This window comes from Oncorhynchus masou, chromosome 17 (genome assembly GCF_036934945.1).
Source record: "Oncorhynchus masou masou isolate Uvic2021 chromosome 17, UVic_Omas_1.1, whole genome shotgun sequence".
Lineage (NCBI taxonomy): Eukaryota > Metazoa > Chordata > Actinopteri > Salmoniformes > Salmonidae > Oncorhynchus > Oncorhynchus masou.
The window spans coordinates 14125082-14146529 of record NC_088228.1 but is presented as its reverse complement, the minus strand read 5'-3'; the positions used below and the strand labels follow the sequence as shown (position 1 = coordinate 14146529).

At 40.6% G+C, this 21448-nt stretch overlaps 1 protein-coding gene across 3 annotated transcripts; it reads right to left on the bottom strand.

Moving 5' to 3' along the window:
* Positions 1–3048: 3048 nt before the first annotated feature.
* Positions 3049–13418, bottom strand: nmnat3 (nicotinamide nucleotide adenylyltransferase 3). 3 transcript variants are annotated; one of them, XM_064992413.1, is made up of 5 exons: positions 13334–13418; positions 11806–11951; positions 10633–10816; positions 8759–8844; positions 3049–6326 (listed from the first exon to the last, which is right to left on the bottom strand). In XM_064992413.1, the coding sequence occupies exons 2-5, from the start codon at positions 11912–11914 to the stop codon at positions 5911–5913; spliced, it is 795 nt and encodes a 264-aa protein (XP_064848485.1). In that variant the 5' UTR covers positions 11915–11951; positions 13334–13418; the 3' UTR covers positions 3049–5910. The 3 variants fall into 3 exon arrangements, with proteins under 3 accessions (XP_064848485.1, XP_064848486.1, XP_064848487.1); XM_064992415.1 differs by lacking the exon at positions 8759–8844 and having other exon boundaries at positions 6172–6326; XM_064992414.1 differs by lacking the exons at positions 8759–8844; positions 10633–10816.
* Between the last annotated feature and the right edge of the window lie 8030 nt (positions 13419–21448).

Below are 21448 nucleotides of genomic sequence, written 5' to 3'. Positions count from 1 at the left end.
GAACAAGGGCACATAGTCTATCAATTAAACCTCGTCCCCAGCCCATGAGAGCAGGCTGGGAACGACATAATATATAAATCACATTGTTGTTCAATACACGTTTCTGATTGGTTAGAAGAGCATTCTAGAATGGACATTAAATCCAGATAACGGGACACCTTTCAATATGCGCCTACAGATGCAGACCGTACTTGCTACAAAGTTACAAAAAGCTAAACTAACAACTAAACAAACTGAAATGGGATACATTGTAAACACAGGTCCAACGACGAAAAAACCTAGCTAGCTAGGCATTGATTGGTTTTTGCAGAGTGTTGGAGCATCTGGTGAACTGACTGTTGCAGTCGTGACGCAAGAGGCACTCTGCTGTCAAATCCTCCCACATGTTTCTAGGTTGACCAGCTGTTTTCAGCAACTGTTTTTTTTTAATTCGGAAGATTTGCTAGCAACAAACTATTTAGCTAGTTAACGAGCCTAGTGCTTGATATGCAATGCGATCCCCAGTCTCGAGTGGCCTGAGAATAAGGGAAACTTTTCTAGCTCTTCCAGGCAAAATCGGGCATTATCAGCGCATTGTTATGGATTTATCCAAATGAACGTCAATAGAAAACAGATACTTGTTGTTATTCTGGCGGCGGAGGTCGTGACTATGTTAGCCGTAGTTAGCTGGCCATCTAGCAAGCAAGTGTTGAGGGACAGGTCGCAATTTACCGGGGGGTTCAAAATAGGGGAGGACTGTCAAACTTAATTTTTTGCTTTGGGGAGGGTTGTGTGTTTTTTTTATTGGGCACATGGGAGGGTAGTGCATTTTTTTTCTGGTTAACGGTTGGCTCTGTTGCAGGTTTTCCAATATAATTTCCATCCTAGCCACATTTCCTCAGCTGCTTGCATGCGCCTCCCCAATATGAAGGTGTTTTGGTACTTCCCTAATGCACTACACTTCCATGTGCCAACTTGTATTATAAACTGGGTGGTTCGAGCCCAGAATGCTGATTGGCTGAAAGCTGGGGTATATCAAACCATATACCACTGGTATGACAAAACATTTATTTTGACTCTTCTAATAATGTTGGTAACCATGGGGGTTAGCTTGGGGGTTAAGGCCAAGGGCTGTATCCAGGCACTCCGCATGCTGTCGTGTTTAAGAACAGCCCTTAAATGAAATCAAATGTATTTCTAAAGCCCTTTTTACATCAGCAGACGTCACAAAGTGATTATACAGAAACCCAGCCTATAACCCCAATGAGCAAGCAATGCAGGTGTAGAAGCACTGTGTCTAGGAATAACTCCCTAGAAAGGCAGGAACCAAACCTAGAGAGGAACCAGGCTCTGAGGAGTGGCCAGTCCTCTTCTGGCTGTGCAGGGTGGAGGTTATAAGGATGCATGGCCATTAAGGCCAGATTCTTCTTCAAGAGCTGTGGTATATTGGCCATAACACACAGACAGCTGTGTGTTGTGTTTGCTATCAGTTGGTTGTGTTGTACTTACCAGTACCCAGTGTTCGCGAGGTCCGACATGCCAATCAACCTGCTATCTGCCAATTCCGGGAATGCCTGGAATGTTCGGATGCCGGGCATCCTGGTGGTTGACGGAGTGGAGGGGGATTGGGCAGGGGGATGGAGCATTGGAAGTTATGACCAAATTTAGCCATTGTTCTCTCTCTTACGTCTGGCCTTCACAAGAGAAGGTCACGGTTGTATTACAGGGTATCCTTCATTTATTTGGCGTGGGCTACGGCCAAACAGTAGCCTGTGTGAAGTTGGGTTAATAAACTGTTAATTCGTAAACTCAAACCTCTGTCTGGACCATTGTTTTAATGATTACTTCATTGGCAAAGTGGGCAAACTTAGGTAGGAAATGCCAACAACGAACAGAGCCATTGTATTCATGCATAAAAAAACTAAGAAAAGCATTAATAGTTATTGATCAATGACAAACCTCCTGGCATTGACAACTTAGATGGAAAGCGACTGATTATAGTAGCTGACTCTATAGCCACTCTTATCTGTCATATTTAATCTGAGCCTTGAGGAAAGTCTTTGTCCTCAGGCCTTTGGGGAAGCCGTTAGTAATTAGTAATTCTGCAACCCAACAGTGGTAAAGAGGCCTTTACTGGTTCTAACAGCAGACCTATCAGCTTGCTACCAGCTCTTAGCAAACTGTTGGAAAAAATTGTGTTTGACCAAATATAATGCTACTTCAACAGACTTTTAGCATGCTTATAGAGAAGGGCACTCAACATGTACTGAACTGAAACAAATGACTGATGATTGTTTGAAAGAAATTGATAATAAAATGATTGTGGGCACTGTACTGTTAGTTTTCAGTGCAGCCTTTGTTGAACAAATTGAGGAGACTAAATGACTTGGCGTTACCTTAGATTGTAAACGGTCAAGGTCAAAACATAGATTGAATGGTTGTAAAGATGGGGAGGTCTGGCCATAATAAAGGCTTTTTTGACACCACACTCCAAAAAGCAAGTCCTGCAGGCTCTAGTTGTGTCTAATCTCGATTATTGTCCAGTCGTGTGTTCGAGTGCTGCAAGGAAAGACCTAGTAAAGCTGCAGCTGGCCCAGAACAGAGCTGCATGTCTTGCTCTTTGTTGTAATCAGAGGGCTGATATAAATGCTATGCTGCCAGTCTCTCTTGGCTAAGAGTTGAGGAGACACTGACTGCATCACTTCTTTTTATAAAAACACATGAACGTGTTGAAAATCCCAAATTGTTTGCATAGTCCATTTACACACTGCTCTGACACACACACACACTTACCCCACCAGGGGTCTTTTTACAGTCCCCAAATCCAGAACAAATTCAAGAAAGCGTACAGATTTATGTAGAGCCATTATTGCATGGAACTCTGTTCCATCTCATATTGCTCAAATGAACAGCAAACCTGGTTTCAAAAAACAGATTAAGCAACGCCTCTCCCCTATTTGACCTAGATAGTTTGTGTATGTATTGATATGTAGACTGTGTGTGGCTTTAAAAAAAATAGGACTAAATGCATTAAAGTAGCCTACATGTTGGATAAAAAATGTCAGGATATCATGGGAAAGCAGGCAGTTTATTAAGCTACAGATGAAATACGTTCTGATGAACTTGCACCATTTAGGTTGATGCTCCTTTCAATATATATGGAGGGTCTTATTCTGCTGACATGATGATCGATGCTTGGCTGACATTTGACAAATAAAATAATCTAGTGCTTTTGTGAATAATGATATCATGTAGTAGGCTATACCTGGGTCGGCAGGTAGCCTAGTGGTTAGAGCATTGGGCCAGTAACCGAAAGGTTGCTGGATTGAATCCCAGAGCTAACAAGGTAAAAAATCTGTCATTCTGCCCCTGAACAAGGCAGTTAACCCACTGTGCCTTGGTCGCTGTCATTGTAGATAAGAATTTATTCCTAACTGACTTGCCTAGTTAAAGGTAAAAAAAAGAAGGTAATAAATACCTGCACTGTATCTGCAAGCTGTTGGCTAGAGCGCACGTGCGAATGTGCCCACTCTGGTATTGGCACGTGCGCTCTAGCCAACAGCTTATACCCATGTAAAACATGTTGTGACAAAACCATCAGTAGGCCTAGAGTTGAAAATGTGATGGTAACCCATTGCTTTGGATTTTTTTATTCGGTACATGTGAATTTAAGCTCAAAAGTATTTTTTTATGTGCACTACACACTGACTTTTATTTGCAACAAGTGAATGATAGAAAGCACAACTCTGATGGGACAATGACTGTGGAAAAGTCAATAAATAGAATTGTAGCAGGCCAAATTGTCCTGGAGAAGCTGTCTATCATAGCCTACACCCCAAATTTGCGCTTCAGAACCATTCTCTCACGCATTGTGCGCACATGAGCCTGCTGCTTAGGAGAGACCTAGCAGAGGAGCCTTGGCCTAGGCCACTGTTGATTGTGAAGACAGATGGCTTTTTCATTGAAGTAAAACAAAAGTTAGAGGAAAAAGAGTACACCTATAGTGAAAAGTCTACAAGGGGAATTTAATATAAGTTTTAATATTGTAGTGGAAGATGAGAAGAACGTTGGCATGGCCAAATAGAGGCTACAGTGGCAACTCCCTATTTAGGTAGGATGCAATTTTGAAACTTAAATGTATTTCTAATAACTTGTTTTATCCTTATTGTATATAATTTATTATTGTAAGCCTATTTATTAATAGAACACTTTTTTTATACGCAAAACCTGTTTTGTTTAATTCTGTTGACATTTATTGGCTAAATTACATTTTATCAGTCTTTTTAATTGTGTGCTCCATATTTAGTTTAAGCGCGGTTATATGTAGGTCTGTATATGATATATGATTCTATTTCTGTAATTTGTTGTGTATAGTATGCACTTGCCTTTGTTGGTAATTACAGCAATAAGGTTTAAACCAGTTCGCAATTGTTATTTCATTCAGTTGAGACATTTTCTTAGGCCAAATTAAGTTCCAACTTATGTTGTGTTTGCTGCAATATAATGGCCTGTTCTTACTTTATATTCCCTATAAACAATGGCTTGACTTTTGATATTACACTCAAGTTTACAAAACTTTTGGTGTGGTTATTATTAAGCTTTAGCTACTGCAAGCCTATGATATGAAGGCATTTGCTCCAACTGACTCAGACAGTTGAACTTGAGGTGAGGAAGAATGTTTCAGGCCTACCAGTGATAAAACGTGCAGGGAGCTACTCTGTGGTTCCTCTCAGTGAACCCTCAACCTTCTGGCCCATAGACCTGCGTGGCATCGACTGTGCCACAAAAGCATGCTGAAGTGTCAAAGTCTATATCCACGTTTATAAACACAGGGTTGCTACATTTGTTATTTGTTGGCATAAACATTATTGAAAATATTTTTACGTTGGGGCGGGGGGCACATTTTTTTTAATGACACCATAAATTGTACAACTCTGCTAATTTGATTAGGCCTAGCCATGTTTTAAGCTGACCAACCAGTCTTGACGTGCATTTGCACAGTGGCCATATAAAACAGTGCTAAGTGTTGGCCTATCGGTAACATAAACCATGTTTCCATCCACAGTTTTTATGCAGGTAAGTAATACTGTATAAAAAAAGTAATGACAGCCGTGATGGAAACAGAACGTTTGGTAATTTTATGATTACCGACAAATAGTTTGTTCATTTGACATCGTGGGTGGGATCTTTTTGTATCCGCAAAATTAATTACGCAAGGAATGTGGAGGAAATGCCTTCATGTGCAAATAGTGATATCATCATCATATCGAAGTAAACTTGGAGTGGTGTGTGGTCCTCCCACTACGACTCGAGAAAGCATACAGTTTATTAGGCTACAGTTATGATGAGCTTCACAGGGTGTTGAAAGTGCACGGTGATGAGCATGATGGTCATTTCCAATAAATATCGAGGATCTTATTCTGGTGTCATGATGATCGGTGCTTGACTGCCTTTTGACAAATAAAAATATTCTCGCTCTTATCCATAATAATCTGATCATGTAGACTAGCCAACCAGCACATACCCGCACTGTATCTGCAGGCTGTTGGGGGTGATGATCATATCTCTTCCAAAACAGATTACATGTCAGCAATAGTTTAGGAGCATCCTAAACTAGTCCAGTTTACTACAATCCACTGTGTCAATCACAATTCTTATCTGGTCTCTCTAGTCATCTGCACTGCTGCACAAATGTCTTTGCTATTACATCAAGTTTGCCAACACTAACAAATGTGTATAAATCTGCTTATAAAAAAGGCACCCACTGATGGAAAAACATTGTGCGTGTGGTGTGACACATATTCAACTGAGATGACAGAAGTGAACTAGCTATGGGCCACATGGCCTGTTCTTGCACAGTCAATAGATGTATCTGCTATTGGCACATTATATGCTTGCTTCCATCAATGAAGGCCAATGGCAGCCTCTCAGTTAATCATCCAGAGTTTTCACAGGCATCTCTGTCTGCTTGGTAAGCGGCCTCAATAGCACATCCTTATTCTTCAGCTCACTATCCCCGGTATAGAGGTTGTGCTGGTGGATATACTTGATGACAGAATCTGGGAGGAGGTACTTGACGCTGAGGCCTCGTCTCAGGGCCCGCCGGACCTCCGTGGCGCTGGTCTCGTTGCGGACCCACTCGCGCACTAGGAAGATGTTTCGCCAGTGGCGTGAAAGTGTCTCCGACTCGTGCACTGCGAGCTCGGGCTCCAGGCCCCCCCGGCTGACACAGACCAGGCCGAAGCGTCCCGCCACCTCCTCCACGTGGTCGTCCAGCCACAGGCCCGGCACCTTGAAGGTGTCCAGGAAGTCAGCTCCGCACAGCAGCTTCAGCCTGGGAGAGGAGCCTGAGAGAGGGTCAAGAAAAGGAAGCGTTGGTGAATGGCGGCCTTTACACTGATGTCTCCCCTGGTCTCCACCCAAAAGAGATTTGGATGTGGCCATCATGTTGAAGTAAACATGAAGGCCATGGTTTTAATTGGTTTGCTGAGAGTTAGTTATTCATTTGTTTTGCTGATTTCTTTTTTTCTACTGCGGTAAACCATGTAATCCATCCCTCACTAGAATGAGCCATTTTCTTCAGAAATATAGGTGTTAACCAGATGTAACCCCATGCCAGCTGACCACCAACACAGTACGACATAACTGCGCATTCAGATTACATCCCAAAAATACATTTAATTCAATATTGTATTTCCCGCAGCACAAACCTTCCGAAGCGCGCGTGAACAAAAGCTAATGCTCTTTATCTGCGTTCGCTAGCACTGCAGTGTAAGAATAACAAGTTAAGCACAGGCACACTATATGGGATTGTGAACATCCATTACCCTTCTTTGTGTAAGAGCTTGTTTGTAAAAAAGTGACAGGACATGAATTTTGGGATTTGGAGTCATGATTTGTGCAGATAAACCATGGTAACCTGTATGTATGTATTGACAGCGTGTTGACCAAACCCTGGAATGACAGACAATTCATGAGTAGATCAGTTTCATGATTAAACTGACAATGAACAAAGAAATAAACCGTTTAATATAGAAGTTTAGTTTGTCATGAGAACTACAGATTTTGGTCTTAACCTGGAACTACATAAACCACACATGGAACTCAGTAACTAATTTCAATTAGTTAATGAATTTCATGTGTGGTATCTCAATTAGTTAATGAATTTCATGTGTGGCATCTCAATTAGTTAATGAATTTCATGTGTGGTATCTCAATTAGTTAATGAATTTCATGTGTGGCATCTCAATTAGTTAATGAATTTCATGTGTGGCATCTCAATTAGTTAATGAATTTCATGTGTGGTATCTCAATTAGTTAATGAATTTCATGTGTGGCATCTCAATTAGTTAATGAATTTCATGTGTGGTTTATGTAGTTCCAGGTCAGACCGAAAGCTGCTCATGACTACCTAAACTTCTAGAGCTCTGCCTACATTTTGTCCAGGTTTATGAAGCGCTTGCACCTCTAGAGCGTTTCCACATTTTTAAAAAGGGGGGGGGAATAGGCATTAATTTACCATTTACGATTTATTCCCTGCTACACTTCAACATAATGTCTAACACTCATCTTTGGGGAGAAGATGCTACAGCACTCTGGGATTAGGGAAATTCTGATAGAGTTCTTTCTGATATATCCACCAGCCTTTGATAGGAATGGTGTGTGTGTGTGTGACTGGCTCTATTTACACGTCTTCCCTGGTCCACCCTGTAACCTTCATAATGATCTGTTCATGCCACACCAACCCCCTCATCCTCTAAACATCATTGGCTTTAATGAACATGCTGCTTCCATAGAGCTGATTTCATAGAGCTGAATGTGTAAAGGGGATAAAGGATTACTTAGTTGCTTTAAGAGGAAAAAACAGATCCTATACATATTTCAACCTAAATAAGATTCAAACTAGGCTATTAAGTTTTTTTTGTAAAAATGTTTTAACCTTTATTTAACTAGGCAAGTCAGTTAAGAACAAATTCTTATTTTCAATGACGGCCTAGGAACAGTGGGTTAAATGTGGGTTAACTGGCTGTTCAACTGCCTGTTCAGGGGCAGAACGAGTGAGTAAAGGACACCAGTGCTAAGGTGGAGGTTTATAATTAGAGGATGATTGCTGTTTATTATCTATGCAGTCACTTTACCCCTACCTACATGTACAAATTTCCATCCACTAACCAGTGCCCCCGCACTTTCAATCGGTACCGGTACCCCCAGTATATAGCCTCGTTATTGTTGTTTTATTGTGTTACTTTTTATTTTATTTTTTTACTTTATTTTATAAATATTTCCTTAACTCTTTTTCTTGAACTGCATTGTTGGTTAAGGGCTTGTAAGTAAGCATTTCTCAGTAAGGTCTACTACACCTGTTGTATTGGGTGCATGTGACTAATACAATTTGATTTGCAGCTCAGTTGGTGCCGAGAGAGAGAGAGAGAGAGAGGCCCAGTTCCATTTCAGTCCACTTCCCGTAAAACAGAATTGTGTTGAGTGTTGAAGGCCAATTTCAACAACTGTTGTTAAATACGTCTCATGTGGTTGTTCAAGTGTGAGTACAGCTAATTTGATTTGTTCTTTCAACTACTTTTATAGTTGATTGATAACTTCAAAATACTACTTGGATCGCCATGGGCCCACAAAGGGACAGGTAAAGAGCAGCACGCATCTCCAGAGCCACACATTGCAGACCTCTGACCTCTCCAATCCTTTTAGATCTTTGAACATAAAAGGAGAAGGGGCTAGAATGGGCCTATGCTACAGAGTGCAAGGTCAAGGAGGGTCTTACTTGTGAGATGATGGGGGTTTGTGGTTGGACCATTGTCCTTCCCTGTGCCCTCTTGGTACTGCTTCAGTATCCGACCATAATGGTACCTGCCAGCAGGACAATGCAAAGGGAGATGACATATGACAAATGCAAAGAAAACCAATAAAGGAATATGCTGTTGAGAGCAAAAGCCTCTTACAGATGTTCTAGAAGATTTGTGTTTTGGGTTACGTGATCCCATAGGTTTCAACAGCCCTGCTCCAATGTGGACAACAGGCCACTTGATGGCTTTAATCAGACAGCTCACTCAACAAGCAGACAGCTCGCTCAACAAGGGGATTTGTCAGAGCAGAGGGGACAAGGAGAGGGTTGTATAATGCATCACAAGTGGGAACAGCACTTCAGCTTCGTGTGCATTTATGTGTGTGTGTGTGTGTGTGTGTGTGTATGTGTGTTTACGTTCTCATGGGTGCACATAGTCGTTGAGTACATATAACTAAATGCATGTCATGTTTATGTGTAACCCTAAATGAAAGGTTGCTGGTCCATTTATGTGACTTGTAAATCAAATCAATAGTGAGTGCCATTGTGGGAGATAAACACTCAATATCCCGCACATGGAAAGTGGAGGTAACTTTCTGTATAGTTTCAACTGGTTGATCAATATCAAATGCAACTGTGTCCCACATCCACTTAATCACTATGGCAACATGTTACAATAGCAACAAACTCAGCCAGCAGCAAGGGGTCTGACCACAGGAAAGACCCAGACCTGGTATGGGCCCCATGTTGCCGCAATATCCCTGGAATCTCTGGCATCGCAGCCTTAAATCTGAGGTGGTTTCTGGCACAAAGAACATTTGGCGTGGAGCAGCAACAGAGGGGATTTTTACCCAGGGAGCTCTATTGCCTTCCTATTGTGAACAGGCTTGTGGTGCGGGAAGAGGAGATTCTATGGAGCGCTAACGGCTAATGAAGAGCTAAAGAATGAGGGCTGGGAAGTACGACATGGGAGGACATAAACCAAGGCTCCGGACCAGTGTACACCTGGTATTACAATGTTATTGGATGTTGTTCATATTCAGTAGAATTGGATGTTTATGGACGTGTGTAGAAGAGTATATGCATTGTGATCGGATCTGATGGACCACAACAGTCATGTAAATGTAGTTGTAACGGTCTTCAGATGAAGTGGGAAATTCTGATCATGAACGTGGACAGTTGAGGCATGATGTGACATCATGTTGGGAGACATTTTAATACAGGGTGTGGATGCAAACTAAGCCCTTAATGAGATTGTCTAAATAATTTGTGATAGGATTATCAGTTATTTTTAATGTCAGGTCTAGACGGGATCTGTCTGGCTGAAAAGGAGGATGAAGCTCTGACTGGCAGATTCAATTAAGTCTTTATGCACGCTGAGATGCTTTACAAAGGGAATTAGACATTTTTACAACGTGATTATTTCATGAATAAAGTAGAGCTGAATTGAAGGATTTTGTAAGTAAAACCCTATTATTGGAAATAAAAAACATCCAGTAAAAGATACCATGGTTCGTTTAAGGTATTGACCACTTGTAAACACTAATGTTTGAGGTGGAATCCTGTTATTTTTAACAAAAACACTTAAAAGTTATGAAAGGGTTACACTCAGCGGCTAACTTGTATAGTGACAACTGTGGTGCACATGACCAGTGGCATCACAAGGCAATGCTGATTCTGCAACATCTCTAACATACATTTTTTAGTGTACTGTAGTTCACTGCTCATCAAAGCAGTAATAAACTTCTCAAAACGTTTCTTCAGAGAGAAGCCATTTTGGGGCTGTGATTTACTAGTAGTTACTTAATCAATTAGTTTAAAGGTTGAAACTGTGAAAATGTGTGACTCCACACCTCATTGTGACCACTGTCTCTGTCCAGTCGGGCTGCTGGCTCTCCCAATCGTCAACGGAGACCCAGTCTGAACTCTGCAGTGCCAGCCTCGCCATAGCGATGCGGTGCTTGGCCAACACCAGGCCCTGCTTGCCATAGCCGTCACTCACCGGAGACACAATCCCGCCCACCACCTGGAACTGACCTGAAATGGGGTAAGTCATTGGTTGATGAGACTCTTGATCCTCCCCACTCTTTGACATTGGGCAGATTGGATTATACTGAGTCACGGGGCACCGGTCTATGGCCCAGGACGTGAACGGGCAAAAGCAGTGACTGAGGAGCACCCTCCCCAAATCTAACAGTAATCTGCGCCCTGCTCGGTCATGTTGTCAACAAGGAAGCATGGTGCATCAACCAGAAACATACAACATATCTTTTCCATAAAAATATGTTTGAAAATGTTAAAAATAGTTTTCATTGAGAAGACAGCTAAAGCGTCTTTATCTAAAGCAATCACTTTTGCATGTGAAAACACAGAATCCTACTCCATTACTCAACGTGCTTAATTTACGTCAATTTTGTTTTGAGCCGACTTCACTGTGGGTTTTGAACGGGGCACCTGGCTCAAGCCCAGGAAGCAGCCCAGTTCCAGAATGAATGCAATGAACTTTCACCCGGTGCAAAACACACCTAATTAAATCCCCTCAATGCTATATTGTCTTCCTTATTGCACCATTTTCCCAAGTCTTCAACATGGGAAAATATAACAACGTTTTAGTCACCACGCAATTTAATACTATACAGCTTATTCTGTACAATGTTTACATTCTCACAGGTCAGTTGACATCTTATGCCCCCAGGGTCCATGGGAAAATAAGAACATGATTTATTCCAACTGAAGTGCAGTACTGTTTATTTGGTCTATATAAATAGACTAAATGTGTAGGCTCATGTCAAGGCACAAGGTGTAAAGTAGTGTGCAAGGAAGGCACAGCTCTATCTGTACAGATGACAATTGATACTTAACCACAATGTAAATGCTCCTGAAAGCTTCACAGAAACCCTTTGGGGGACTTCTACCTTCCACTGTCCCGTAATCACACTGACGAAATAAACAGACAGGTGCATAATACAAGTCTAGGAGGCAACACGAACATAACAAATTAATATAGGGTCTCTATGGTGCACGACCTGTCTGGTGCAGGTGATCCCTGGCCAGCTCGAACAGCCGCATATGCTGGTTGGTGATGGGGTTGAAGGAGCCGCAGGCCAGGAGGACCAGTGGAATGCGGGCAGACATCTTTGTTGTCTCAAACCATGGTCACCCCCACAGAACACTGAAAAGCAGCAGAACACAGAATTAGAGATGAATGGGAAATGTATTCAATAACACCAGCAATGCTGATAATATACTGTAGCAATGCCTGAATAAACAGAATACTTGATGCAGATTATCTCTCATAGGTGGTCAAAGTACTGAAGGGCTTAAATTGACATTAAGGAGGTTTACCAGTGTGGTCCAAATTTGAGGTATGAATCATGGTAACTATGATGTGATATTTGGCTTATTGAGGTAGTAGCTATATAGAATTTAGCTATATTGAATTGGAGTGTGACCAGTGGTGGAAAAAGTACCCGATTGTCATACTTGGGTAAAAGTAAAAGATACCTTAATAGAAAATAACTGAAGTAAAAGTCACCTTGTAAATTACTACTTGAGTAAAAAGTATTTGGTTTTAAATATACTTAAGTATCAAAAGTAAATGTAATTTATAAAATATACTTAAGTATCAAAAGCAAAAGTATAACGAATTTCCATTTACATATATTAAGCAAGACCAGACACTACCATTATCTTTTTTTACAGATCGCCAGGGGCACACTCCAACAGACATAATTTACAAATGAAGTATTTGTGTTTGTTTCTTGAGTGTGCCAGATCAAAGGCAGAAGGGATGACCAGGAATGTGTTCTTGATAAGTGCGGGAATTTGACTATTTTCCTGTCCTACTAAGCATTCAAATTGTAACAAGTACTTTTGGGTCTTAGGAAAAATGTGTGGAGTAAAAAGTACAATATTTGTCAGGAATGTAGTGAAGTATAAATAGTCAAAAAAATAAATAGTAAAGTACAGATACCCCCAAAATTACTTTGGTACTTTAAAGTATTTGTACTTAAGTACTTTACACCACTGAGTGTGAAATAGCTACATACAAGGTACATTTTCCAACGAATACTACGGAACGCGTCAAAAAACATTGACGAGGCACTTTACACGTAGTCTCGCAAGGCTACAACGGAGACTCCTCACGTACAACTTCTATGATAGTTTTAATTTGTTCTAATTTAAACTGCACATGCCGGAAAACGCGACTGGTTATTCAGCTACAATAACAGCCAAAACTATTTTCAACAACTAGCTAGTCTTTTCTTGCTACCCAGCATCGTTGAGAACCTTTGAGATATGGCAACGCGAGACTAGTAGCTACCGAGTCCGTTCAACCTAGTCCGCCTTATATAAAGGGTAGTTGGCGGTATGTATCGGGCGGCTACAGGTGATTTGACATTGATAGCGGGCTAGCTAGCAGTAACCAGGCTAGCTATAATACACACATCGAATGTCTTACTATGATTATGCTATCTTATATAATACAAAGAAATGACATATTCATTCAAATATTTTAACACCAATGGTAGCTACAACCAATAACATCGTTACCTTTTCCCACTTGTACTACTTTGTTTGCGTAAGGTTCTTGTGTTACACTTTTTGTCTTCCCCAGCTTGGAAAAACGTTGTATAAAGGTTCTGTACTGGTATGGTACGATAGTGACAACTAGTGGCAAAAATAGAGAACTGACGTTATGTTATTTTTTTTCATGCCGAAAAAACACAAGGTGTTTGATGTCTGCGTTCTTCACATGGAACTGAATGCCAAAGTTCTACACATCAAGGAAGTAAAAATGTGTTTGTTTCTGTTCAAACAGCTGACACAAAGCTCAGACACCCATACATACCCCACAAGACATGGCACCAGGGGTCTCTTCACAGTCCCCAAGTCCAGAACAGACTGGGAAACATGCAGTACTACATAGAGCCATGCAAGGAACTGTCTTCCACATCAAGTAACTTAAGCGAGCACTAAAATCAGATTAGTAAAAACAGATAAAACAACACCTCATGGCACAACGCGGACCGTAAAGATACACAGACACACAAACACACTCACATACGCACACACACTTTTACACACACTCTTACACATACATTGAAATGTTGTGGTATTGCATTATTTTACATAGGACATTTGTAATATTAGAGTAATAATGTGTTGTATGATGTATTGTTTAATTTATGATGTAGGCTGTTGGTTGTGTTTTGGTGTGATGTAACTATTTTAACCATGTTTGGACCCCAGGAAGAGTACAGTGCCTTCAGAAAGTATTCATACCCCTTGATTTATTCCACATTTTGTTGTGTTACAGCCTGAATTCAAAATGGATTCCATTTATTTTTTTCTCCCTCATCTACAAACTATACCCATAATGACAAAGTGAAAATATGATTTTAGATATGTTTGCACATTTATTGAAAATTAAATACAGAAATACCAAATTTACATAATTATTCACACCCCTGAGTCAATACATGTTAGAATCACCTTTGGCAGCAATTACAGCTCTGAGTCGTTCTGGGTAAGTCTCCAAGAGCTTTGCACACCTGGATTGTGTAATATTTGCCCATTATTCTTTTCAAAACTCTTCAAGTTCTGTCAAATTGGTTATGATTTTCAAGTAGATTTAAGTCAAAACTGTAACTCTGCTACTCAGGAACATTCACTGTCTTGGTAAGCAACTCCAGTGTAGATTTGTTGTCCAAGTTTTCCTCTAGGATTTTGTCAGAGATTCGCTACATTCTGTTTATTTTTCATCCTGAAAAACTCCCCACTCCTTAATGATTACAAGCATAAACATAACATGATGCAACTACCACTATGCTTGAAAATATGGACAGTGGTACTCAGTAATATGTTTCGGACAAATCCAATACAACACAACAGTTTGTATTCAGGACGAAAAGTGAATTGCTTTGCCACATTACTTTAGTGAGTTGTTGCAAACAGTATGCATGTTGTGGAATATTTTTATTCTGTACAGTCGTCCTTCATTGTGGACTGAATACAATGTTGTTGATCTATCCTCAGTTTTCTCCTACAACAGCCTTTAAACTCTGTAACTACTGTATGTTAAAGTCACCATTGGCTTTATGGTGAAATCCTTGAGTGGTTTCATTCCTCTCTGGCAACTGAGTTAGGAAGAAGGATGCCTGAGGGACCTTACAGAGAATTGTATGTGTGGGGTACAGAGATGGGGTAGTCATTAAAAAATCATGTTAAACACTATTATTACACACAGAGTGAGTCCATGCAATTTATTATGTAACTTGTGAAACAAATCTTTACTCCTGAACTTATTTAGGCTTGACATATCAAAGGGTTTGAATACTTATAGACCCAAGACATTTCAGCATTACATTTTGAATTAATTAGGACAGTTTTGGAAAAACATAATTCCACTTTGACATTATGAGGTATTGTGTGTAGGCCAGTGACCTAAAAAATCTAAATTTAAACAAATTTAAATTCCGGCTGTAACACAACAAAATGTGGAAAAGTCAAGGGGTGTGAATACTTTCTGAAGGCACTGCAGCTGCTGCATTAACAGCAGCTAACGGGGATCCGAATAAATACTACATTCTAAAAATACACTCTCTCTCTCCCTCTCTGTCTCTCTGTCTCTCTCTCTCTCTCTCTCTGTCTCAATTCAATTCAATGGGCTTTCTTGGCATGGGAAACATATGTTAACATTGCCAAAGTAGATAATATGCAAAAGTGAAATAAACAATAAAAATGAACAGTAAACATTACACTCAAAGAAGTTCCAAAATAATAAAGACATTACAAATGTCACATTATGTATAGATATAGTGTTGTAACAATGTACAAATGGTTAAAGTACAAAAGGGAAAATAAATAAGCATAAATATGGGTTGTATTTACAATGGTGTTTGTTCTTCACTGGTTGACCTTTTCTTGTGGCAACAGGTCACACATCTTGCTGCTGTGATGGCACACTGTGGTATTTCACCCAGTAGCTATGGGAGTTTATCAAAATCGGGTTTGTTTTGAATTCTTTGTGGATCTGTGTAATCTGAGGGAAATATGTATCTCTAATATGGTCATACATTGGGCAGGAGGTTAGGAAGTGCAGCTCAGTTTCCACCTCATTTTGTTGGTAGTGTGCACATAGCCTGTCTTCTCTTGAGAGCCAGGTCTGCCTACAGCAGCCTTTCTCAATAGCAAGGCTATGCTCACTGTCTGTACATAGTCAAAGCTTTCCTTAAGTTTGGATCAGTCACAGTGGTCAGGTATTCTGCCACTGTGTACTCTCTGTTTTGGGCCAAATAGCATTCTAGTTTTCTCTGTTTTTTTGTTAATTCTTTCCAATGTGTCAAGTAAATATCTTTTTGTTTCCTCATGATTTGGTTGGCTCTAATTGTGTTGCTGTCCTGGGGCTCTGTGGGGTGTGTTTGTGTTTGTGAACAGAGCCCCAGGACCAGCTTGCTTAGGGTACTCTTCTCCAGGTTTATCTATCTTTAGATGATGACTTTGCTATGGAAGGTTTGGGAATCGCTTCCTTTTAGGTGGTTGTAGAATTTAACGGCTCTTTTCTGGATTTTGATAATTAGTGGGTATCGGCCTAATTCTGCTATACATGCATTATTTGGTGTTCTACGTTGTACACAGATGTTTTTTTTGCATAAATCTGCATGCAGAGTCTCAATTTGGTGTTTGGTCCCATTTAGTGAATTCCTGATTGGTGAGCGGCCCCAGACCTCACAACCATAAAGGGCAATGGGTTCTATAACTGATTTAAGTATTTTTAGCCAGATCCTAATTTGTATTTAAAATTTGATGTTCCTTTTGATGGCATAGAATGCCCGTCTTGTCTCTCAGATCGTTCACAGCTTTGTGGAAGTTACCTGTGGCACTGATTTTTAGGCCAAGGTATGTATAGTTTTTTTGTGTGCTCTAGGTCAACGGTGTTTAGATGGAATTTGTAATTGTGGTCCTGGCGACTGGACCTTTTTTAGAACACCATTATTTTAGTATTACTAAGATTTACTGTCAGGGCCGAGGTCTGTCAGAATCTGTGCAGAAGATCTAGGTGCTGCTGTAGGCCCTCCTTGGTTGGTGACAGAAGCACCAGATCATCAGCAAACAGTAGACATTTGACTTCAGATTCTAGTAGTTTGAGGCCGGGTGCTGCAGACTTTTCTAGTGTCCTCGCCAATTCGCTGATATATATGTTGAAGAGGGTGGGGGCTTTAGCTGCATCCATGTCTCACCCCACGGCCCTGTGGGAAGAAATGTGTGTTTTTTGCCTATTTTAACCGCACACTTGTTTTTTGTGTACATGGATTTTATAATGTCATATGTTTTTCCCCCAACACCACTTTCTATCAATTTCTATAGCAGACCCTCATGCCAAATTGAGTCAAAGGCTTTTTTGAAATCAACAAAGCATGAGAAGACTGCCTTTGTTTTGGTTTGTTTGTTTGTTTGTCAATTAGGGTGTGCAGGGTGAATACGTGGTCTGTCGTACAATAATTTGGTAAAAAGCCAATTTGACATTTGCTCAGTACATTGTTTTCACTGAGGAAATGTACGAGTCTGCTGTTAATGATAATGCAGAGGATTTTCCCAAGGTTCCTGTTGATGCATCTCCTACGGTAGTTGTTGGGGTCAAATTTGTCTCCACTTTTGTGGATTGGGATGATCAGTCCTTGGTTCCAAATATTTGGGAAGATGCCAGAGCTAAGGATGATGTTAAAGAGTTTTAGTATAGCCAATTGGAATTTGTTGTCTGTATATTTGATCATTTCATTGAGGATACCATCAACACCACAGGCCTTTTTGGGTTGGAGGGTTTTTATTATATCCTGTAGTTCATTCAAGGCAATTGGAGAATCCAGTGTGTTCTGGTAGTCTTTAATAGTTGATTCTAAGATTTGTATTTGATCATGTATGTTTTTGCTGTTTGTTCTTTGTTATAGAGCCAAAAAGATTGTCGAAGTGGTTTACCCATACATCTCCATTTTGGATAGATAATTCTTTGTGTTGATGTTTGTTTAGTGCTTTCCAATTTCCCCAGAAGTGGTTAGAGTCTATGGATTCTTCAATTACACTGAGCTGATTTCTGACGTGTTGTTCCTTCTTTTTCCGTAGTGTATTTCTGTATTGTTTTGGTGATTCACCATAGTGAAAGCGTAGACTCAGGTTTTCCGGGTCTCTATGTGCTCGGGCACTGCTGCGTTTACCTGCTGTATGGTAGCAGGGTGGAAGTCTTTTTGTGGTAGCAAGATGGAGATAACCACTTGTGCATTAGGGAAAGTAGAAGAAGCTTTTCAATCACTCTCTTCAGTGCTGTGGCCACCCTTTCCTGCTGTGTTCTCAGGTCGTTGGTGCCTGTGTGCATTATTATGTGGCTAAGTGAACCTAGTTGGTCCTCAGACAGAAGATCTAGGGCGCGCTGGGTGTTTGGAGACCAGAGTTTAGACACACTGTGTTTATATTTCCCATTTGAGTCCATAAGGAGTACAATCTGCGTCTTGTGTATGTCCTCAGTGGGTGTGGGGGGGTTGTCAGAAGTGCTATCAGCGTGGCTGACAGGGGGGGGGGGTGTTCAGAGGGGGTGAGATCCCCTGGGCTTGGGGTTCTTCATTTGTCTGTTCTGCTGTGACGTCGACGCTATGGTCAGGGTCTGGTGTGGACTGTTCTGTTGTGGTATCGAGACTTGTCGGGATCCTTTATATGTTCCTGACAAAAAAATCCAAGTTTATCTAACTCTAACTTGATATTTTTTAAGATATGCTGAAAAATACGGGAGCTCATCTGATCATGACCTCTCTCTCCCTGCATCTCTCTCTCTCTCTGTCTCTCTCTCTGTCTCTGTCTCTCTCTCTCTCTCTCTCTCTCTCTCATGTGTACTCGTACTCTCACTCGCGCGCGCACACACACACACACACACACACTGGGTTACAGCCGTCATAGCGACAGTCTCCTTCAGGTCTCCTCTGATCTCAGTTACTCGTGCATTATAAAAAACTTTTTTTAAACATAGCTGTGCAACCTACAGGAAGAATGGAAGGTTTCTTATTATCTTTCACACACACACACACACACACACACACTAGCAATATCATTAAAGTGCAATGTAAGTTGTTATAACAATATTATTTACAAGTTGTTATTATAATTATTTTTGCTGAACTACAAGCTGGAAGTTCACTGTGAATGAAATAGATACAGAGACATTCTCATTAATAATTATGGACAAATTAAATCGTTTTCCCCTTTTACTGCTTAACCCCTTGTATTTACCATTGAGCTTTTAGTTTTTTTTTTAAATGACTTAGATCTGACCCCCTGTGGAGAATATGATGAATTGCAACCAAACTCAGAACGCTGTCCATGGTGCTGAATATCCAAACGAAACAGTATGAAATATATATAGAGAAAAAGAAAACACAGGAGAGGAGATTAACAATAATTCAATGGAATACATTTACTGCAGCATATGGAACACGAAGAGATCTCCCTGCCAAAGCCTTCACTTGAACAGATTGCCCTCATACGATAAAAAAAACTTGAATTAATTATTCATAGACTTCCATAACAGAGACAGGCGTAGCTGCAACCTATAACCGCCTAAACATACATAATGGGGCAACCACATGGGACTATGGGGATGAAAGACAAGGGCCTTTGCATTTGATGGTAGTAAAAGATAAAGTACAAAAAGCAGGTAAAACAGTTACTGCCATATTATGTATTAAATGTTCAGGTTACAGTATACATAATCCTTTTAAAGAGGTATACATGTCTACTGATATTAACAGGTGAAAGTACAGCATTGTGATTTGAATCCAAACGGCAGCTGTCCATGGTGCACCAGATTGGGCATTTGCATTAGTGCAATATTTGCACCTGTAGGTGGAATAAAACAGAAGGTAGCTGAAAAAGGGCTTGAATAAATGTAAAGAGAGGGAATTAAATCAGTTTAAGGAGAGCGTCTTAAATTTCCCTTCTGAAAAAGACAGATGCAAACTAGTATGAGCGCTTAGTATGCTGGCCTTTAAAAACGGCTATCTTTAAGTCCTTTCTCCTGAGGTACAAGACACAGCTATATACAGGGAGTAGAGAATGACATGGCTATATAAAGAGAGTACCAGTACCGAGTCCATGTGCAGGGGTACGAGGTAATTGATGTAGCTATGTACAGTACATATAGGTAGGGGAAAAGTGACTAGGCAACAGGATAGATCAGACTGAGCTGTAGCAGCATATGTGGAGTAGTAGCAGCAGCTTATGTGGTGTGTGTGAGTGTGTATGTCGCGTCAGAATGCAGAATGCATGCTATGTGTGTGTGTGTGTGTGTGTTGGGGTGTCATCTATCCACCGGATGTGTACCAAACTCACCAAAAGTGGCAGTAATAAAGCCTCTCTTGAAAAAGCCAAACCTTGACCAAGAAAATATAAAAAAAATATTGGCCTATATCAAATCTCCCATTCCTCTCGAAATGTTTTGAAAAAGCTGTTGCAACTCACTGCCTTCCTGAAGACAAACAATGTATACGAAATGCTTCAGTCTGGTTTTAGACCCCATCATAGCACTGAGACTGCACTTGTGAAGATGGTAAATGAATGACCTTTTAATGGCGTCAGACCGAGGTTCTGCATCTGTCCTCGTGCTCCTGGACCTTAGTACTGCTTTTGATACCATCAATCACCACATTCTTTTGGAAAGGAAAATTGGTCTACACACATTCTTTTGGAAACCCAAATTGGTCTACACGGACAAGTTCTGGCCTGGTTTAGATTTTATTTGTTGGAAAGATATCAGTTTGTCTCTGTGGATGGTATGTCCTCTGACAAATCAACTGTAAATTTCGGTGTTCCTCAAGGCTCAGATTTAGGACCACTATTTTTTTCACTATATATTTTACCTCTTGGTAATGTCATTTGGAAACATAATGTTATCTTTCACTGTTATGCGGACGACACACAGCTGTACATTTTGATGAAACATGGTGAAGCCCCAAAATTGCCCTCCCTGGAAGCCTGTGTTTCAGACATAAGGAAGTGGATGGCGGCAAATGTTTTACTTTTAAGCTTGAACAAAACAGAGATGCTAGTTCTAGATCCCAAGAAACAAAGAGATCGTCTGTTGAATCTGACAATTAATCTTGGTGGTTGTGCAGTCGTCTCAAAGGACCTCGGCGTTACTCTGGACCCCGATCTCTCTTTTGAAGAACATATCAAGACTGTATCCATCTACGTAACATTGCAAAAAATCTGAAACTTTCTGACCAAAAATGATGCAGAAAAATGTATCCATGCTTTTGTCACTTCTAGGTTAGACTACTGCAATGCACTACTTTACGGCTACCCGGATAAAGCACTAAATAAACTTCAGTTAGTGCTAAACACGGCTGCTAGAATCTTGACTAGAACCAAAAAATGTGATCATATTACTCAAGTGCTAGCTTCTCTACACTGGCTTCCTGTTAAGGCAAGGGCTGATTTCATGGTTTTCCTGCTAACCTACAAAGCATTACATGGGCTTGCTCTTACCTATCTTTCCGATTTGGTCCTGCCGTACATACCTACACGTACGCTACGGTCACAAGACGCAGGCTTCCTAATTGTCCCTAGAATTTCTAAGCAAACAGCTGGAGGCAGGGCTTTCTCAACCTTTAAGTCTGTACTGAA

Coding starts and splice junctions, on each gene's coding strand:
- nmnat3 (XM_064992413.1), bottom strand. CDS start 11,914: ATGTCTGCCCGCATTCCACTGGTCCTCCTGGCCTGCGGCTCCTTCAAC. Junction 10,817..11,805: donor GGATCACCTGCACCAGACAG/GTCGTGCACCAT, acceptor ACCCCATTTCAG/GTCAGTTCCAGGTGGTGGGC. Junction 6,327..8,758: donor AAACCCCCATCATCTCACAA/GTAAGACCCTCC, acceptor ACCCTCTCTCAG/GCTCCTCTCCCAGGCTGAAG.